The sequence below is a fragment of the Morone saxatilis genome, unplaced genomic scaffold (assembly GCF_004916995.1).
Source record: "Morone saxatilis isolate NCDOM2014 unplaced genomic scaffold, NCSU_SB_2.0 Contig3, whole genome shotgun sequence".
Classification (NCBI taxonomy): Eukaryota; Metazoa; Chordata; class Actinopteri; family Moronidae; genus Morone; species Morone saxatilis.
This window is the reverse complement of record NW_023339873.1, coordinates 6,253,228-6,268,549: the sequence shown is the minus strand read 5'-3', so window position 1 is coordinate 6,268,549 and position 15,322 is coordinate 6,253,228. Positions and strand designations below refer to the sequence as shown.

At 40.5% G+C, this 15,322-nt stretch overlaps 1 protein-coding gene across 4 annotated transcripts; it reads left to right on the top strand.

Moving 5' to 3' along the window:
* The first annotated feature begins 128 nt into the window (after positions 1-128).
* asxl2 (ASXL transcriptional regulator 2) lies at positions 129-14,173 on the top strand. 4 transcript variants are annotated; one of them, XM_035673729.1, is made up of 14 exons: positions 401-1,255; positions 1,414-1,485; positions 1,653-1,735; positions 1,940-1,942; positions 2,815-2,923; positions 3,275-3,416; positions 4,822-4,940; positions 6,002-6,119; positions 6,449-6,508; positions 7,240-7,400; positions 7,686-7,782; positions 7,896-8,001; positions 8,833-9,562; positions 10,038-14,173. In XM_035673729.1, the coding sequence occupies exons 3-14, from the start codon at positions 1,680-1,682 to the stop codon at positions 11,874-11,876; spliced, it is 3,540 nt and encodes a 1,179-aa protein (XP_035529622.1). In that variant the 5' UTR covers positions 401-1,255; positions 1,414-1,485; positions 1,653-1,679; the 3' UTR covers positions 11,877-14,173. The 4 variants fall into 4 exon arrangements, with proteins under 4 accessions (XP_035529621.1, XP_035529619.1, XP_035529622.1 ...); XM_035673726.1 differs by lacking the exons at positions 401-1,255; positions 1,414-1,485 and adding an exon at positions 239-295; XM_035673728.1 differs by lacking the exons at positions 401-1,255; positions 1,414-1,485; positions 1,940-1,942 and adding an exon at positions 129-295.
* Positions 14,174-15,322: the final 1,149 nt, after the last annotated feature.

Sequence of the window (15,322 nt, the reverse complement as noted above, 5' to 3'; positions counted from 1 at the left end):
TACAGCTACATAAATATATATATATGTGTGTATATATATGTGTGTGTGTGGGGGGTAAAAACTTGGAAGACTTTTACAATGACAGCTATATACAGTAAGATGACGTTTCCTTCGGAGTCACATGACTCTTTACAGTAAGTCCAACATGGCAGACGGAGTGGATCTTACGCGGTAACTAAAGCAACATTTCAACTGAAAACAGACACATCCAACACTACTCTGCAACGAGACATCCACGATGAGGGAGAGACAGAAGAAAAAGAAAGGGAGGACGTGGGCGGAAGCCGCTAAAACGGTACTCCGGGTGTTTTTCAATCCGCCGTTTTGTTGTGGTTGTTTTCCTTGAACGCTCCCACTTGTACAACTGTGTTTATGAGTTCATGACCTGCTGCTGCTGCTGGAGACGAAATGTTGCGTACACCGCGCAAAGGCCCGTGTTGACTGAGAGACATACTGTGCGGGGGAAAGAAAGAGAGAGAGAGAGAGAGGAGAGAGAGACGCAGAGAGAGACGAACCACCCGCTGTCATTAGCCGCGTAGCTTCTCGCTCCTCTTGTCACGGAATAACAGCGTCGAGCCTGTGCACACACACGTCGTCCATTAACCCTGCGGTGTGTTGGGCCCGGGCAACACGGGTGACGACGTCCGTCACGATTTTCGAAGTGGAATAAAGTGAAAGCATGGAAGTGATCAGCGTCGGTGCTAGCACGCTAACTCCCCGCTAGCTCCCGCAACTCAGCTCGTCAACAAGTTTTGTCTGATATCAGTTGCAAAATAAAACACATGTGAAGCGTTTTGTGTCCGCATTGAGCTCTTAGACCCCCTGTGTTGCCCCTAACGTGACCCAGTTGTTCTATTGCTTTTGCATGCCAGCGTTTTGGGCGAGATATCAAGAGTACAGTAATGCATGTTGCTAGCATTGTAGCTGGCCGTGTAGCGTAGCGTGCTAATGGCTACAAAATATAGAAAAGTCCCGACAACTGTTTTCATTATTAAAGTGTAACAGTGTTGCTTGTATGGGTATTTACTGCTCAGTGGTGCATTAGCTTCACTGACTTATTTAAAATGAATAGTTTGTCCGTGTAGAGATCTTAAAAATGTAATACCGTTAGTTTGTAAACACCCATGAAGTCCTGGTTTACTGAGACAAACATACTACAATAAATGCGGAATATTGTCACAGAAATGTACAAGCTGGGAGCAACAGTCAAAAGCAACATGGTTTGCTCTCCACGTGAAGTTTCTGCAACGTTACTGTGAGATGTTTGTTTTATACAAAAGTGCTCTTGTGATCTTCATTCCCAGTTCATGTGATAATACCATATGGGAGTGTTTCCAAAAGGCTGACAGCCATATGTGAAAATTATACCTTAGTAGTTAACCACTTGGTATTTATCATCTGTATGACATGTAGACGTGCGTGGACCAACATCATAGCAGAAGATCCAGATCTGTTTTAGGCAAAAAGCCACAATGTTTGTGAAAGGTTTGTGGTCCTGATTGTTATTATTACACAGTCAAAGTTAGAAAAGCTTCAGCATGTGAAAACTCAGGCTAAAGTTTCCTTGAGACCACATGTTTCGTGACAACCACTCTTCACCTGAATATCTGACTGATGTTATAATGCTGCATTTTGATGTTTTATTATTGTAGGTTTTGGAGAAATACCCCAATACGCCCATGAGCCATAAAGAGATCTTGCAGGTGATCCAAAGAGAAAGGCTTAAAGAAATAAGGTAAATGTTTTCCCGGCATCGTAGCCTTACGAGAGCCAATGTCGTACAGATAGGAGACATGTTCATGAGTAAACACTTTCTCCCTCTGTTATTGATAGCGCATATCATATATTTTCCTTTCTCTTGTTCACATAGTAACAATTATTTTATTATATTAATAATTGTTTCATTTCTTTTTGTTTCATTGTCACTGTTCTCATCCAGAAGGTAAGAAAAAGCTAGCCCCCCCCCCACCCCAAACCCTTATCTTAACAAACTCACTGCAATGCCACTATTTTTGGTTTTGCCTTTTGCATGTTATTAACAATAACATGTTCTAGGTTCAGTTGCATAAAGACACAGCGTTAGACTCGCTAATATCTCGCCTAGGCTCGCTCTAGCAACCTGTTGCATAAAAACATGATTCTGTTTTCCAGTATTTTACATTTCTTGATGTTCTAACAAAATGTAGCATGGACGCTAATGACAGTGCTTTGACTAGAAGTTCAACACGAGCCAAAGAATTTAGTGGGGGTGTAAGTTTAATGACATAAATTATCTGACAGATTTTAGCCCGTAACATTTGTAAGCCTGACTAGTGCAATTTTCCCCCAATCTCAATGCATTTTACTATATTATATACTATCTGTTACGCTGTATAACACAAATGTAAGTTGACAAAAATAATTTTTTACTTCACTATACCTCTGGATACATCTCTGGCGTGACTGCTGAGGCATTATTATGCACTCTTAATTAACTCAAGTTAGTTCTGGAAATGTTTGACTTAACTAGAACAGATTTTTATGCAACAGACATAGTTATGTCAGACCAGTTTATTCCGAGAGTATCAGTTCCTCACGATGTTTAGATTAGTCTTGAACCAGTTTTATGCAACTGATTCTGTATTAAATAGTCAGTAAATTGCCTCACAGCTATAGTGTGTGAATCTGCCCTGAACTCACACATGTTCTCTTGATGCATGATGTCAATTCCTCCCCAGATATCAGACCAGCATTTACCCGTCTCACGTCTTTCTCCCAGCTGTCTGATTTATTGGGGAACAGATGTGTAATTTGCGTTTTTCTCTCATGATCCAGCGGAACCTCGCCGTTGGCATGTCTTAATGCAATGCTGCACACAAACTCTCGTGGTGAGGAGGGGATCTTCTATAAAGTTCCAGGCAGAATGGGGGTCTACACATTGAAGGTTAGTTAGACACAAATCAGCTTTCCCTACTGTGCCCTGTAAGGCCAAAAATCATGAAATGAATTGAGAAAAAGATCATTCACGATGATTTATTGTTGTAATTGTAACCATTTGTCAGTTTGTTTTAGGAAGAAAGCATAAATCTTGGTTAGCATCATGACGTGCTAACCAAAGATAAATATGTTCATACTCAACCAAAGATAAATATGTTCATACTCAAGAAATGATGAATGCTTTGGTTAAGGAGGGTGTGAGTGCTTACACCAAAAGATGTTTTTGAATTTCTGCTTGGCTCTTTTTCTGTATCTATAACACAAAGATGTAATACACTCTATGTACTCTATTCGGTAGAAGGACATCTCGGACGTGGTGAAGGAGCTGTCTGAGGAGGACTCTGAGGAGAGCAGTGACAATCTTTCGGACTCCCAAAGCACAGACAACAACAGCAGTACCATCACTCAAGAGGAAAGGAGAGGAAGATGGATGCGAAGAGGTATTGTGCACCTCATACAGGCTCATTATTAACAGTGTGTACGTCACTGCATCCATGAAGTGAGTTCTTTAAGTAGGGTTTACAGACGTCTCCAAAAGCTTTTTGTGGATCATTCAGGAATCATCAGACAACATTCATTTAACCATGATTATATGATATTATTTAATTTAAACATTTGCAGGACATTAAACTATGAACTCATTACTTTATAGCTGATAAATAGCCCTAAAAAACATTGTTCAACTTAATGTTTCCTGAGTACAGGAGTCACTTTATTTGTAAGCTCTGTATTTACAGTATTAAGGAGTAAGGGTTTCTTTCTTGTTGCATAATTGTTGCTGCTGTTCAACAATCATTCTGGCAGAATCAATAGAAGAGAAAGATCTCCTGGCATCCATCAATAAGTACACAATAAGTAAGGACTGCAGGTCTGCTCATTAGTTGATTTTCGCTGGTTGGTTACATTGCTCTGTTATGACTCTGAGAGTTAACGCCCCTTCTCAGGCGTTGTTAGAAGTCAATGCGGAAACACAGGAAACCAGCAGAGGTAGCGCTAGAAGAGGCAAACTAGGAGAAAGTGTCTTCATGACAAAACATAAATTACACCATCTCATCACAAAATGATTCTTGGAATACACTGAGCATCAGACATGATGATAGCAAAAGGTGGGTTTTATTTTTAAACAAACACGCTGTGTCCATAATGTCTTATTTGTCAGCAGGGAAGCTGCGTGCTGAATGTGGCGGTCACATCATAACAGTTTTTGCTTTTTTTGTGCGTCTGTGATGTCAAATCATTGCTTTATTGTGAATTGCACACCTGATTGTGCTTGATTGCAGAGCAGCTTTGGAGAATAAGCTTTCCTTCCAGTGCCAATTATTTTGTTTTCCCCAGGCTGTGCTCTTACTGACTCAAATTATTTCTCTCTGCCACTTGAATATTTTAAGTGACTGTTAAAACAGGAAACTGTATTTTCTCAGTATGACCCGTGACCACTTCCTCATTATGCACAAGTTAGAAACTGCCAAGCAAATAACCTTCGTTCATATCTGAGTAGGAGGACTCTGATATTGTTTTATTTTTGAACTAATCAATACAAAGAACCACAAAGTCAAATGCAAATTAAGTGGAATCGAAAAAGAAACAAGTGGAGCTGCTATGGTATGTAGAAAAGGTGCTCTTGTCAGAAATATCCAGCAGAAAGATTGTTGTGAATAATCTTTCTGTTGAGTGGTTGGCCCTTTTTTTTAGTAATTTGATAGTTTAGCAAGGTAACATAATCTGCTTCATTGTGCACACTCTTGGTTTCAGTTTCATCAAAACAAAAGCGTGATGTGATAAAGTCTGTACAACACCCTCAGGAAGTGTATTTAGTAACGTGCTTCGTGCTTTTGTATTTCGTAGTTCCCTCCAAGCTGCAGTCACAGCCGTCCTCCCCGCAGCCTCGATGCTCGTCGCCTTCTGTCCCCACCAGTAAACTCATCTCTCCCTCGCAGAAACACAGCAAGAAAGCTTTGAAACAGGTACTTTTTGGTTCTGTGTTCTCTGTTTTTAATTGTTTATCGGATTAATTACTACTTTGACTGTTTGTGCAAACACACGTCTCAGATGTTACAGGAGTTCCTGCCACACCCTCGTACTCACATACGCTCATGTAAATCCCCTGTCAGGCCACTCTGCAACACACAAATATACATTCTTGTTAAGCATTGTAATGTTTTCATGGAGTGTAGAGTTTCTAACTAGGACTCCTTCTCTTAAATCAAAAAACCGTACTGATCAGAATGTGAGTTACCTGTCCATCAATCTGTTGGATGTTTGAATTTATTATTGTGTCATATATTAAAGCTAATCCATGACCCATGAATCCAGATTTCACCACATCTATCTAACCTTTTTCACTGTTTTCAGTAAACATGTACATAACCCATGTTTATCCTTCTGTTTCCTGTCTGTTTAACATCTTGTGCTGATTATTTTAAAACAACTAGGCGTCAGGGAAAAATGCCTATAGCTGGTTTTACAGTATTAATGTCCTCATAATCCACCCGTTCAACATTTTCCTATTGGCTGCTTTGTGCCTTTTGTGTTCCATTTAATTAGATTTCACTTGATTGCACAGATTGTAATTCACTCCATCTGTGCTGGTGTGGAAATTTCAGCTTTGTAAGACCAATTTCTATTCATTTATTGGGCGTAGGCAACACTAAAAGATGGCGATTTGGCCAAAATATTAGTGCTGGAGAGACCTATGGTGTACATTTCTTTTGTGATTTTCTTTTTATTTGAATCAGCTAAAACAACAAAAAGGCACTCTGTGGACTGTCTTGGATTGCTTCTTTAATCTTTTGACATTGTGTTTATGAGGTGATCAGACTTCTTCGACAGATTTACAACAAATAGATGATTTATGCTTGTGTTATGCAACCTATGTTTCATTGCTGCGCTGTTATTTAGCTGTTATTTAACCAGGCAAGTGGCCCTGGGGGGGTAGTTGCAGGGAAAGGGAGTGTTAGACAAATTCACACTCTCTTTTTCTCATACTCCTGGCTGTTTGTTCCTTCCTTGTTTTGCTCGTTTTCAGGCCTTGAAGCAGCAGCAACAGAGAAACCAGCGCAGACAGGGGGGAATGCCAACCACCTCCAGTCCCAGACTGCTTCTGAAAACCATCAAAGATATGGCTGACATTACTACAAATCCTGGTAGGTGGCTGCTATTATGTTGTCAAATAGAATATCAAATGAAATGAATAGTTGCCCAATGGGTTTGTGTGATAGATGTAGATCCAGCTCACAGGAATCAGGTGTGATACGCAGTCAGTTTGGACATTTTACTAATGTTCATTGCAATATATTACACACAGTTTTGAATATGAATGACTGATATTGATGTAGCAGAACAATAGGCATAGTATTATCGTCTTCCAACCATGACTCATATATAATTAGCATCAGAAGTGTGGAAACATTAGATCTCTTGCCTGCAATTTCTCTGAGCTTTTCCTTCTACTCCTTTCCCTCTGTCCAAACAGAGTTATGCCACCCAGTCGTCCCAAGGAAGGTTTCCCAGAGGTCAGGCCGCCTTAGTGCAGGTAAGTCAGACATCTACCTACATGTAAAGCAGCAGTTTGAAAATCTTAAAGACAAGGGCAGGTCACGTTCTTTACTGTCAACAAATCCCATGAAAAGACCAAAAGCAACAATGACTTGGTGCATTTATCTGTGTTGCCAAAGGCTAGTAAAGCTTATTCGTCTTTGCCATAGACCTCCGTAGTTGTCCAAAAACTATTACAAACCACCCCGTTGCACTGGATGACATGTTCTTTCATTAAAATCAACACAGACACTGTAGTTTGTTTTGAGTCAGCTACACTGTCCTGGTGCCCTAAATACTTACTAGTCCACTGAAAATATACGAATCAGCCTTTTTAAAATGAAACTGTTGTGTTTTTTTTATACTAATGTTTTTTCAAAGGTTTGAGTTTTCAGTACCAGTGTGTTTGGATATTTATGCCATAGACAGGTAGAGAAGTCGGAAAGTATTGACAGAGGGATGCATGCATTGTTTTGGATTTTGTTCACAATAAGAAAATGTAGAACAACCATTAAAATACTTTAAAATAATCTGACAGTTAGGAGTAAGTAAACTGCATTATTTCAAGAAGCTGAGGAACAAGGGAAATGATAACCACATTAACAAAACAGCATGTAACTGCATGTCAGTGTAAATTACTCAAGAAGCTAGTTGCAAGATCGACGTTTCGATGTTTCTGCATTGCTGGATCCGTCTTGGCTTACATCTGTTTCCTGTTTTGTGTTGCAGGGCAGCTGAAACGTACCAAGTGTAAAATAGATGTGGAAACACCAGACTCCATTTTGGTTAACACCAATCTGCGGGCAATCATCAACAAGCATACCTTCTCTGTCCTGCCCCCAGACTGCCAACAGAGGCTGCTCAAACTTCTGCCTGAAGTTGACCGGCAGGTGGCGCTAAGATTATACATACTTTTTATGCTTCTGTTGCATTATCTAGCACTAAATGTGACGTGTGTAATATTATTGCATGCAATTTCTCATCTTTAAATGTAGAAACCCTCTCTGCACATGGATATACATTTCACACACAGCTAACTTCTGCACAGCTTTTCTGTATTCACTGATTCTACATGTTTAACTGTACACCACATATAGGAAGCATAAGTCAACGTACTGATGCAGTGACTATGATTGCGATGATGTTAGTCATAATATTGTGCCTACTCTCCCCAGGCCTGCATGGACGGCCTGCTGAAGGTCACTAGTTCTGCCTTAAACAATGAGTTCTTCACTTCAGCAGCACAGTCTTGGAAGGAAAGGCTGGCCGAGGGTCAGTGCAATCATTCCCAAATGATAATAACAACATTCAAACTTAAAATTATTGTGTCACCAAGTATAATGTAACCTTTCCCTTTTTGTATTACGTAACTTTTTCCTTTACAGGAGAGTTCACTCCTGAGTTGCAGTTACGAATGCGCCAAGAAATTGAAAAGGAAAAGAAAGTCGAGCACTGGAAGGAGGCCTTCTTTGAAAACTATTATGGTGAAAAGTAGGTTCTCTTTTATGATAGAAAACGTTTATTGTTTCTTAATTCACTAACCCCATCCAGGTTTACAGAAGTTGGCATATTTTCTCAGTCTTTCCAAATGCCAAAAGACAGTTCCTTTCAAATTACAAGGCCTCTCCTGTAGTACCTACAATACAAACAGTAGAATGGCAGTCTTACTTTTTCTAAGAATTTTTGTTTCTCCACCACATTAACAAGATTGAATATCTAATTTCAGAAATGCATTGTTATTAAACGGTGGAGTGTTTGAAAGGATTATGTAGAGTTGAATGAGATTCCAAATGGGATCTAAGCACCACCCTCATCTCCCTCTCACATTACAGGAGTAGATGAATACCTGGTAAGAGTTCTTCTTGGAAACATATAAGTATGTTATTAGTAGAATTACAGTGGAATTGTTCACGCTATTCATAACATTGTATTGGATTGCTTCAAGACAAGGCTAAATCAAATTGAATCGACCTGTTAGCTGCTTAAAAATGTATCTAATTTGGAGGCTCATTGATTGTGTATCAAGATGCCAATCGAAGGGGTCTCGCTGGATGACTTGCAAAAGACTGAATGGATGATTACCAATTTTTCATTGTTGCAATATGTCATACTTACTTTATAAGGCTTGTAGGGTGTAGAACATTTTATTTTAAATTCAATTTAAAACTATATTAGTTTTATTTAGTAAAAAATACATAACTTTGTTCACAGAAATGTAGGGAATATGAGTAAAAATCTCTTCCTTTTTAAGAAAACTATTGATTTATGGATTTATTTCTTTGTCTGTCTTTCTACCTTCCTCTTCTCTCTCTCCCTGTATAGTTCTGGGCTCAGCTTTGAGGAATCCAAAGAGCTGACAAAAGCTGATCTGAATCAGGAGTCTGCCAGGCCCCAGTCCCCGACTCATCAGACAGGACCTGCCGCTCAAGCACCGGAGGATCCCAAGGGCACCAAGGACAGCAGCCAGACTGATGCTGCAGCCACCGCTGTGAAAAACATGAAGCCAACACAGGAGCCTCTGAAGGCACCGACAGCTCAGAAAGAGCTCATCTTCACCACAGAGCCCATGAAGACACGGCGCTCACAGTACGCTGAGGATCGTAAGCTGAACACAACAACGCAGTCTGCTCCAACACCTGCAGCGACAACACCTGAGGTTGTGAGACTGACCGAACGGGCCGTCGTAGGAACGCTGCCTGAAAAGGAGCATAAAGAGGAAGTGAAGGAGGAGAAAACAGAGCTTCCCCAGTCACCTGTGAAGAAGAGCCATCCACCAAAGGCTAGTTCAGAGTTAAAAGAAGATCAGCCAGCATCTGTGCTTAAGCCTGCTGAGGAGAGCGAACAGGTCATCTCTGAACCCACTGGCCCCTCTGAGCCGGTGAAAAGGAAATCTGTCAGTGAGATAGAGGGTGAATTGACACCAGAGAAAAGGCCCCGTATGTCCTCAATTTCCTCTGTGTCTTCAGTCTCCTCCGTATCTCCTCCAGCATCATCCACATCCAGCCCTCCTACACCATCTCCAACAACAAATCAGAGGGTTCCACCTCTCAAGGTAGGGAAATGTTTGTAAAACCTCAAAGTCTTCTCTGATCTGTCTATCTTTTGAATATCAAAAACTCACCACTTGTAGGCTTTAAAGGTGGTTCTGCCAAGTGTGTTGCTTGCTTCTTTGCAGAGGGGTAGCAGCTGTAGTCAGCTTAAATTAATAGTAGTAAGAGTGGATTCCAATGGCAATGAGAATTTTTTTTCAAAAAATAATCAAAATGTCCACAGATATTTCTCAAATCCCTCCTGCATTTTTCTGCCAGTGATCTTCATGCTCAGTATGTTCCAAACAGTATCTTCACTAGTAAATCCCTGAATTAGCTACTTTCAGCAGGGTTTTGTAGCAGTGAGTTGGCAATAACATGACACAGAAGTAGTGTATTTTGCTAAGTTGTGAACAAAGTTGTACTTGTATCATAGATGTTTTTTATTTACATATATATGCATATCTTAAAACAAATCTCTGTTTTGTCACTTTGCAGATCTCAGTGTCACGAATTCTTCCCGTTCCACTGTCACCTAGCCAAGTCTCACCTAGGACTCCCCTCCCGGCCCCGCTTAGCAGCCCAGGCCGCACTGGTGCTCGTACTTTGGCTGACATCAAAGCCAAAGCCCAGCTTGCCAGAGCGCAGCGAGCAGCAGCTGCCGCAGTATCATCTGCTTCAAAGGGATCGGTGCCAGGCCCAGGGCCAGGGGGAGGCAGTGGTGAGCAGACACAGCCATCGCCCAGCCCCAGCCCAACTTCCCCACAAGCATCAACCAGGTTACCAGCCTCCGACAGCAGCAGCGGTCAGACCACTACACCTCCTTCTCGCCCATTTGACTCTTCTGGTCAGCTAAGCCCAAACCAGTCTCAAACATTTTTCTCTAGCATAACTGACGACAAACACAAAGCTCCCTCTGCTGGTACTGTCAGTGCAGGACTCCATAGCGCTCAAAAGAGTTCAAACACATCGATGCAACCCACTCCTTCATCTGTGCACGCTCTGAAGGTACAAGAAAGCCCATCACCAGCTGGATCATCAACCAGGACCAGCTCCTGTATCCCTGCAAACAACCCGCTGGTCACTCAGCTTCTGCAGGGCAAAGAGGTTCCGTTGGAGCAGATCCTCCCAAAACCGCTATCCAAGGTGGAAGTGAAGATGTCAAACTTACCCTCTGGTAGCAAGGGGAAGACGTCACACTCTGCTGAGCATAGGGTTGATAAGCAGATGTCCCACCAGTTCAATACAGCAGGACGAGCAGGAGTTTTCTCAGAATACACAAGACATCACAGAGAACTTCCTGATAAGGAGACTCAGGAGCAGATCCTACAGGCTCTTATGCAGAGGAAAGTGCAGCAGAGCCAACCTTACGGCGGTATGGGACCTCAGCACCCTCAGTACAAGGTCCATCAGCTGGTGCATGCAGAAGAACGTCAGGACCAATCCAGGATTTCAGTTGGATTTCTTGGTCGTAAGAGGATGCCCAGGCCTGCCATGACAGGACATTACCTGCTGAATGTGTCCACATACGGCCGAGGACCAGAGAGCAGGAGACTGCACCAGTCTGCCATCCCAAACACTTCTGTGTCCAGTTTAAAAAGGGAAAGCACAGAAGGAGAGGAGGTGGCCAAGGAAGAAGAACCAGTCAGGAAAGTCTTCTCTCCTGTTTCTGGGGTTAAGACAGAGCAGCAGGTATACTCAATAACTAAATCTGATGAAGCAGGAAGCGTTCAACTTTGGTCCAATGTAAAGACTGAGCCTGGATCAGAGGATAGTGTAGCTGGTGCCGATAACAACAGCATCAGCGCGACAGCCAAAGACACCAGCCCTTTTTTACAGTCACACCGAAGGCACCTCGAACTCTGCAATAGTAATCAAGGAAACTCCGAGCCATATCTTACCCAAGTGGACCCCAGTCACCAGCGGCCGTCTGCCTTTCAACCCCAGAGAACACTCGATAATCAGGAACCCGTGGCAGCATCGTGCTACGGTGGCACTATCAGCATGTCTGTACCTCACACTTTGAACCACAGCACTGCAGGCACCGGCTCTTCCACTGTCTCATCGGAGGCTGACAGCAGCGGCGTCCACGGGAGCGTCATGTCTTTCTCAGTGACTGTCACCACCATACCCGCCGGTCACTCGTTAGAACACGGCAACCAGGGCGAGCCCTCACCTGAACAGACGTTCATCGAGGGCTCCAACATGGAGGACGTCCAGTCTAAATGCTACTGCCGACTGAAGGCTATGATCATGTGCAAAGGATGTGGCGCCTTCTGCCATGACGACTGCATCGGCCCCTCGAAACTCTGTGTGTCATGTTTAGTTGTACGATGATATGAAATTAATAATAATTAGAGGATATGGTTTGATTTGCATTGAAGCGGGGCACAAAGCAGAGCCAGGTCATACAGAATCAGTACAGAATCAGCGCTCGGGTGAAGCACATTAGTCGTGCTCCAGACAAAACAACCAGCATGTGGTCACTGTTGGAAAGGCAAGGATTTACACTGGATGGGTTTCACCAACATCTATGGAACGTTGTTTTGTGCAATTTTATGGTAGAAATGTTTCAATCAAATCAGTAGTCTGTCAGATGTGTGACAAATATAAAATCTGGCAATGTTTGCACTCGCCTAGGATTAGTTTGATATATTTTTTTAAATATATATGTGTGTGTGTGTGTGTGTAGTTTTTAAAAAAGGAGGGAAAATGAATGTTGTTATTTTTGTAGAACATAATGACTGTTGTTGTGTTTTAGACTGACACTTTTTATTATTGGGCCTAATCAGTTATGGTTAACGGCAAAAAAAAGGGCGCTAATGATAATCATTGGTTGTAGAGTACCTCCTACTTTGCATTTATGCACGCATGGCAGGGAAGTGCAACTTACAGTAACTATTTTATATAAAAACTGTACATTTATTACTGAGCACACTCAGATTCAAGAACTAGAAAGAGCATGTATAGTTTTAGAAAGAGAATACAAAAGGAATTTTGAATGATACTGATTGCTCATCACATAATTTTTTGACTAGCAGTTACAGAGCGAAGCACTTGAAACCACCTGGATATATGGTAGTAACTGTGTACAGCACTTACATTCAAAATATAGGGAGAAAGAAGAATCATTTATATATATAAAAAATGCCTATATGTTGCTTTTGACAAATTGAGATCTTTTCCATTCCAGGTCAAGGTCTAGAGTCACTTCCTACTGTGTGAACCTGCATTTTCTCCCCAAAAAGCCAGTTTGTAGATATTGTGTCCCGTGAGGTGGATTTTCTCATGCTTGTATATCTGTATAGATAGATCAGCAGTGGCAAACGGTAAAAAAAACACTCAAGGCAAGGGGAGAAAATGAAGATAATTTTGTTTTTTCACTGTAAATATTATGCTCATTTACAGTATATGCCTAGATGTAGAAATGTATTTTATTTTATTCATGTGGCACACCTTGCTTCAGCATATCCAGCTGTTTATTACTTAATTATTATTACTGTGGAAAGAAGAAAACAGAGAAGAACAGTAAGTTATGCTAAAACGCTAAATGCTTTATCTCAGAATGATTCAGCATAGTATGCTTCAGTTTTACAAAATGATTTGGAGGTACAATATGACACTGATTAACAGGCAGGTGTAACACTTCACTTTAAAATGGCCTTTTTCCAGAGAATTTAGAGCGTTATCCACCGTTTAAATGTGATATGAAGTATTGTGAGCACAAAATAATACTGTATCATGTTTATATAATGTACAATAATGTATATGTGTGATGTTCAGGGATGGGCCAGCACATTTGTGGTGTGAACACTGTGTTGTAACTGCGTTATGATGATGTTAACACAGTAAAAATTTTTATTTTACCACATATTAACATGCAAAAAAAAAAAGGCCAGTGTGAAGAGTTACCTCAGCAGGTTCTTTGGGTGTTCATGCTGATTGCAAATTAAGACGCATCAACTATATTTTGAAATTTCCTGGAAGTGCAAAGTAGGCCTGTTTTATAGCAATTATTTCCAAGGTAATATGCCAAAGTCACCTTAAAGAAAACAAAATAATCAGAACTTGTTTTTAATGTCTGACTAGTTAATCAAAGTAATATATTTTAATTAATATATTTTAATATAAAAAAAAATCTATTTGCTAATTGTTTTTAAAAATCAACAGGGTATTTACTATAATAATATATTGGCTGTCCGTTTTTTCCTATGATTTTGTCTAGACTGGACAGACCACCATACAGAAAATAACTTGACTTTTTATAATTCAAATTGCCCAGGTATCAATATTCTGTATGGCCCAGGTTTTTTCAATGGATCTATTGGTCTATATTTTTCCATAGAGATGTTGTCTAATATGTGTATCCTGTTAGCTGTCTACATTTGTGTCATTACCTTATGAAAAGAAAAAGAAAAGTTTTTAAAGCACCGTTTTTAGATCAGTGGATTAATCAAAGTCCATTTTTAAATGTATTTGTTATTAAATGGGGGTTGTGTCTTGTGGAAAATTGGTTTTAAGATTGTAGGGCTAGAGTCAGAAGCGGTTTCCACAAACCTAGCATAGTCATTTCACTAAAACTGGCGTACCAGTATTTGATTCTGTTAACACAAATTTAATTTATCCCCCATAAATATTTAGGTCTTATTTGGTTAAATGTGATGTTAGGATGCTGTATTTACTCATGTAGAGTCGGGGACTAGACTGCACTGCAAAACAATTAACAAATACATTCAATCATCCCAAAAGGCAGCTGAAATCTTTGTTAATAAGGACTGAAACCTGAGTCAGGCAGCAGTCCCCACTGTCATTGAAGTTACCTGTTGTGTGTGCATTCAGAATAGCAGTTCATATAGAACTGACTGTGCAGCGGAAAGTGTCATGGGCAATCCCCACCATTTTAAAATGTCACGTTTATCACTAGGTGAATTTGTTTAATATGTCTGTGTCATTTTGTCTCCATTTAAACTCCGGGTGAATGTAATATAGTAATCAGCACTTGTAAACAAAGTGTATTTTATCAAAAGTTATAGACTATTATGAATAAATAATGAAAAGAGAAGTGATTTTGTTTGTGTTTACTGGTGCTTATCTCACACACAGAGAGGAAATTCAGATTGCTCGTCACTATGATTGTGTCCTGGATTTGGCTAAGAGCAGCTAATATCAGTTTCAACTCCAATATAAAATGACTCACAGTTGAAACGCAGATCCACTTAAAACTTTCCAGGTTGAATTATTAGTAAAAGTAAAATTAACAAAAGTAGGTTCAAATATCTGTTTCTTTGATAAAGTATAAACTCAAAGGTAAAAGCTGGTCTACGTAAAATCTTTAGGGGAGAATTTAATGACTCCCAAGGTGCCTTTTTGGCAAGAATCATTCAATCACTGACCTTAAAACTCAGTTGTGTGCTGCTAACAGCGATCTGAAGCTAAAGATCATGCTGTTGGGAAAACTACTAACGAAATCTGCATCTTAAATTCATTTACTTTTGGATTCTGGGTAATTTTTGGATGATTTAAGCAACTATGAAGCAGTGTTTTGTTCACAACTGCAATGACAAAGTGTTTTGAAAGTGCTAATGCACTCTGATGGGATTCTTCTCTATGGCAATGGAGGCCGAGGCTCATTGTTTTATTTAGGGCCGTTCACTGGATGGACAAAACATGATTTCTTTATGCTAAGAAAAAATCAATAAACTGGTTACTATAACATATGCCTGCAGGGCCACTACAGTATTCCATGTTAACACTGCAGATATCAATAACTTTAATTTGAAATG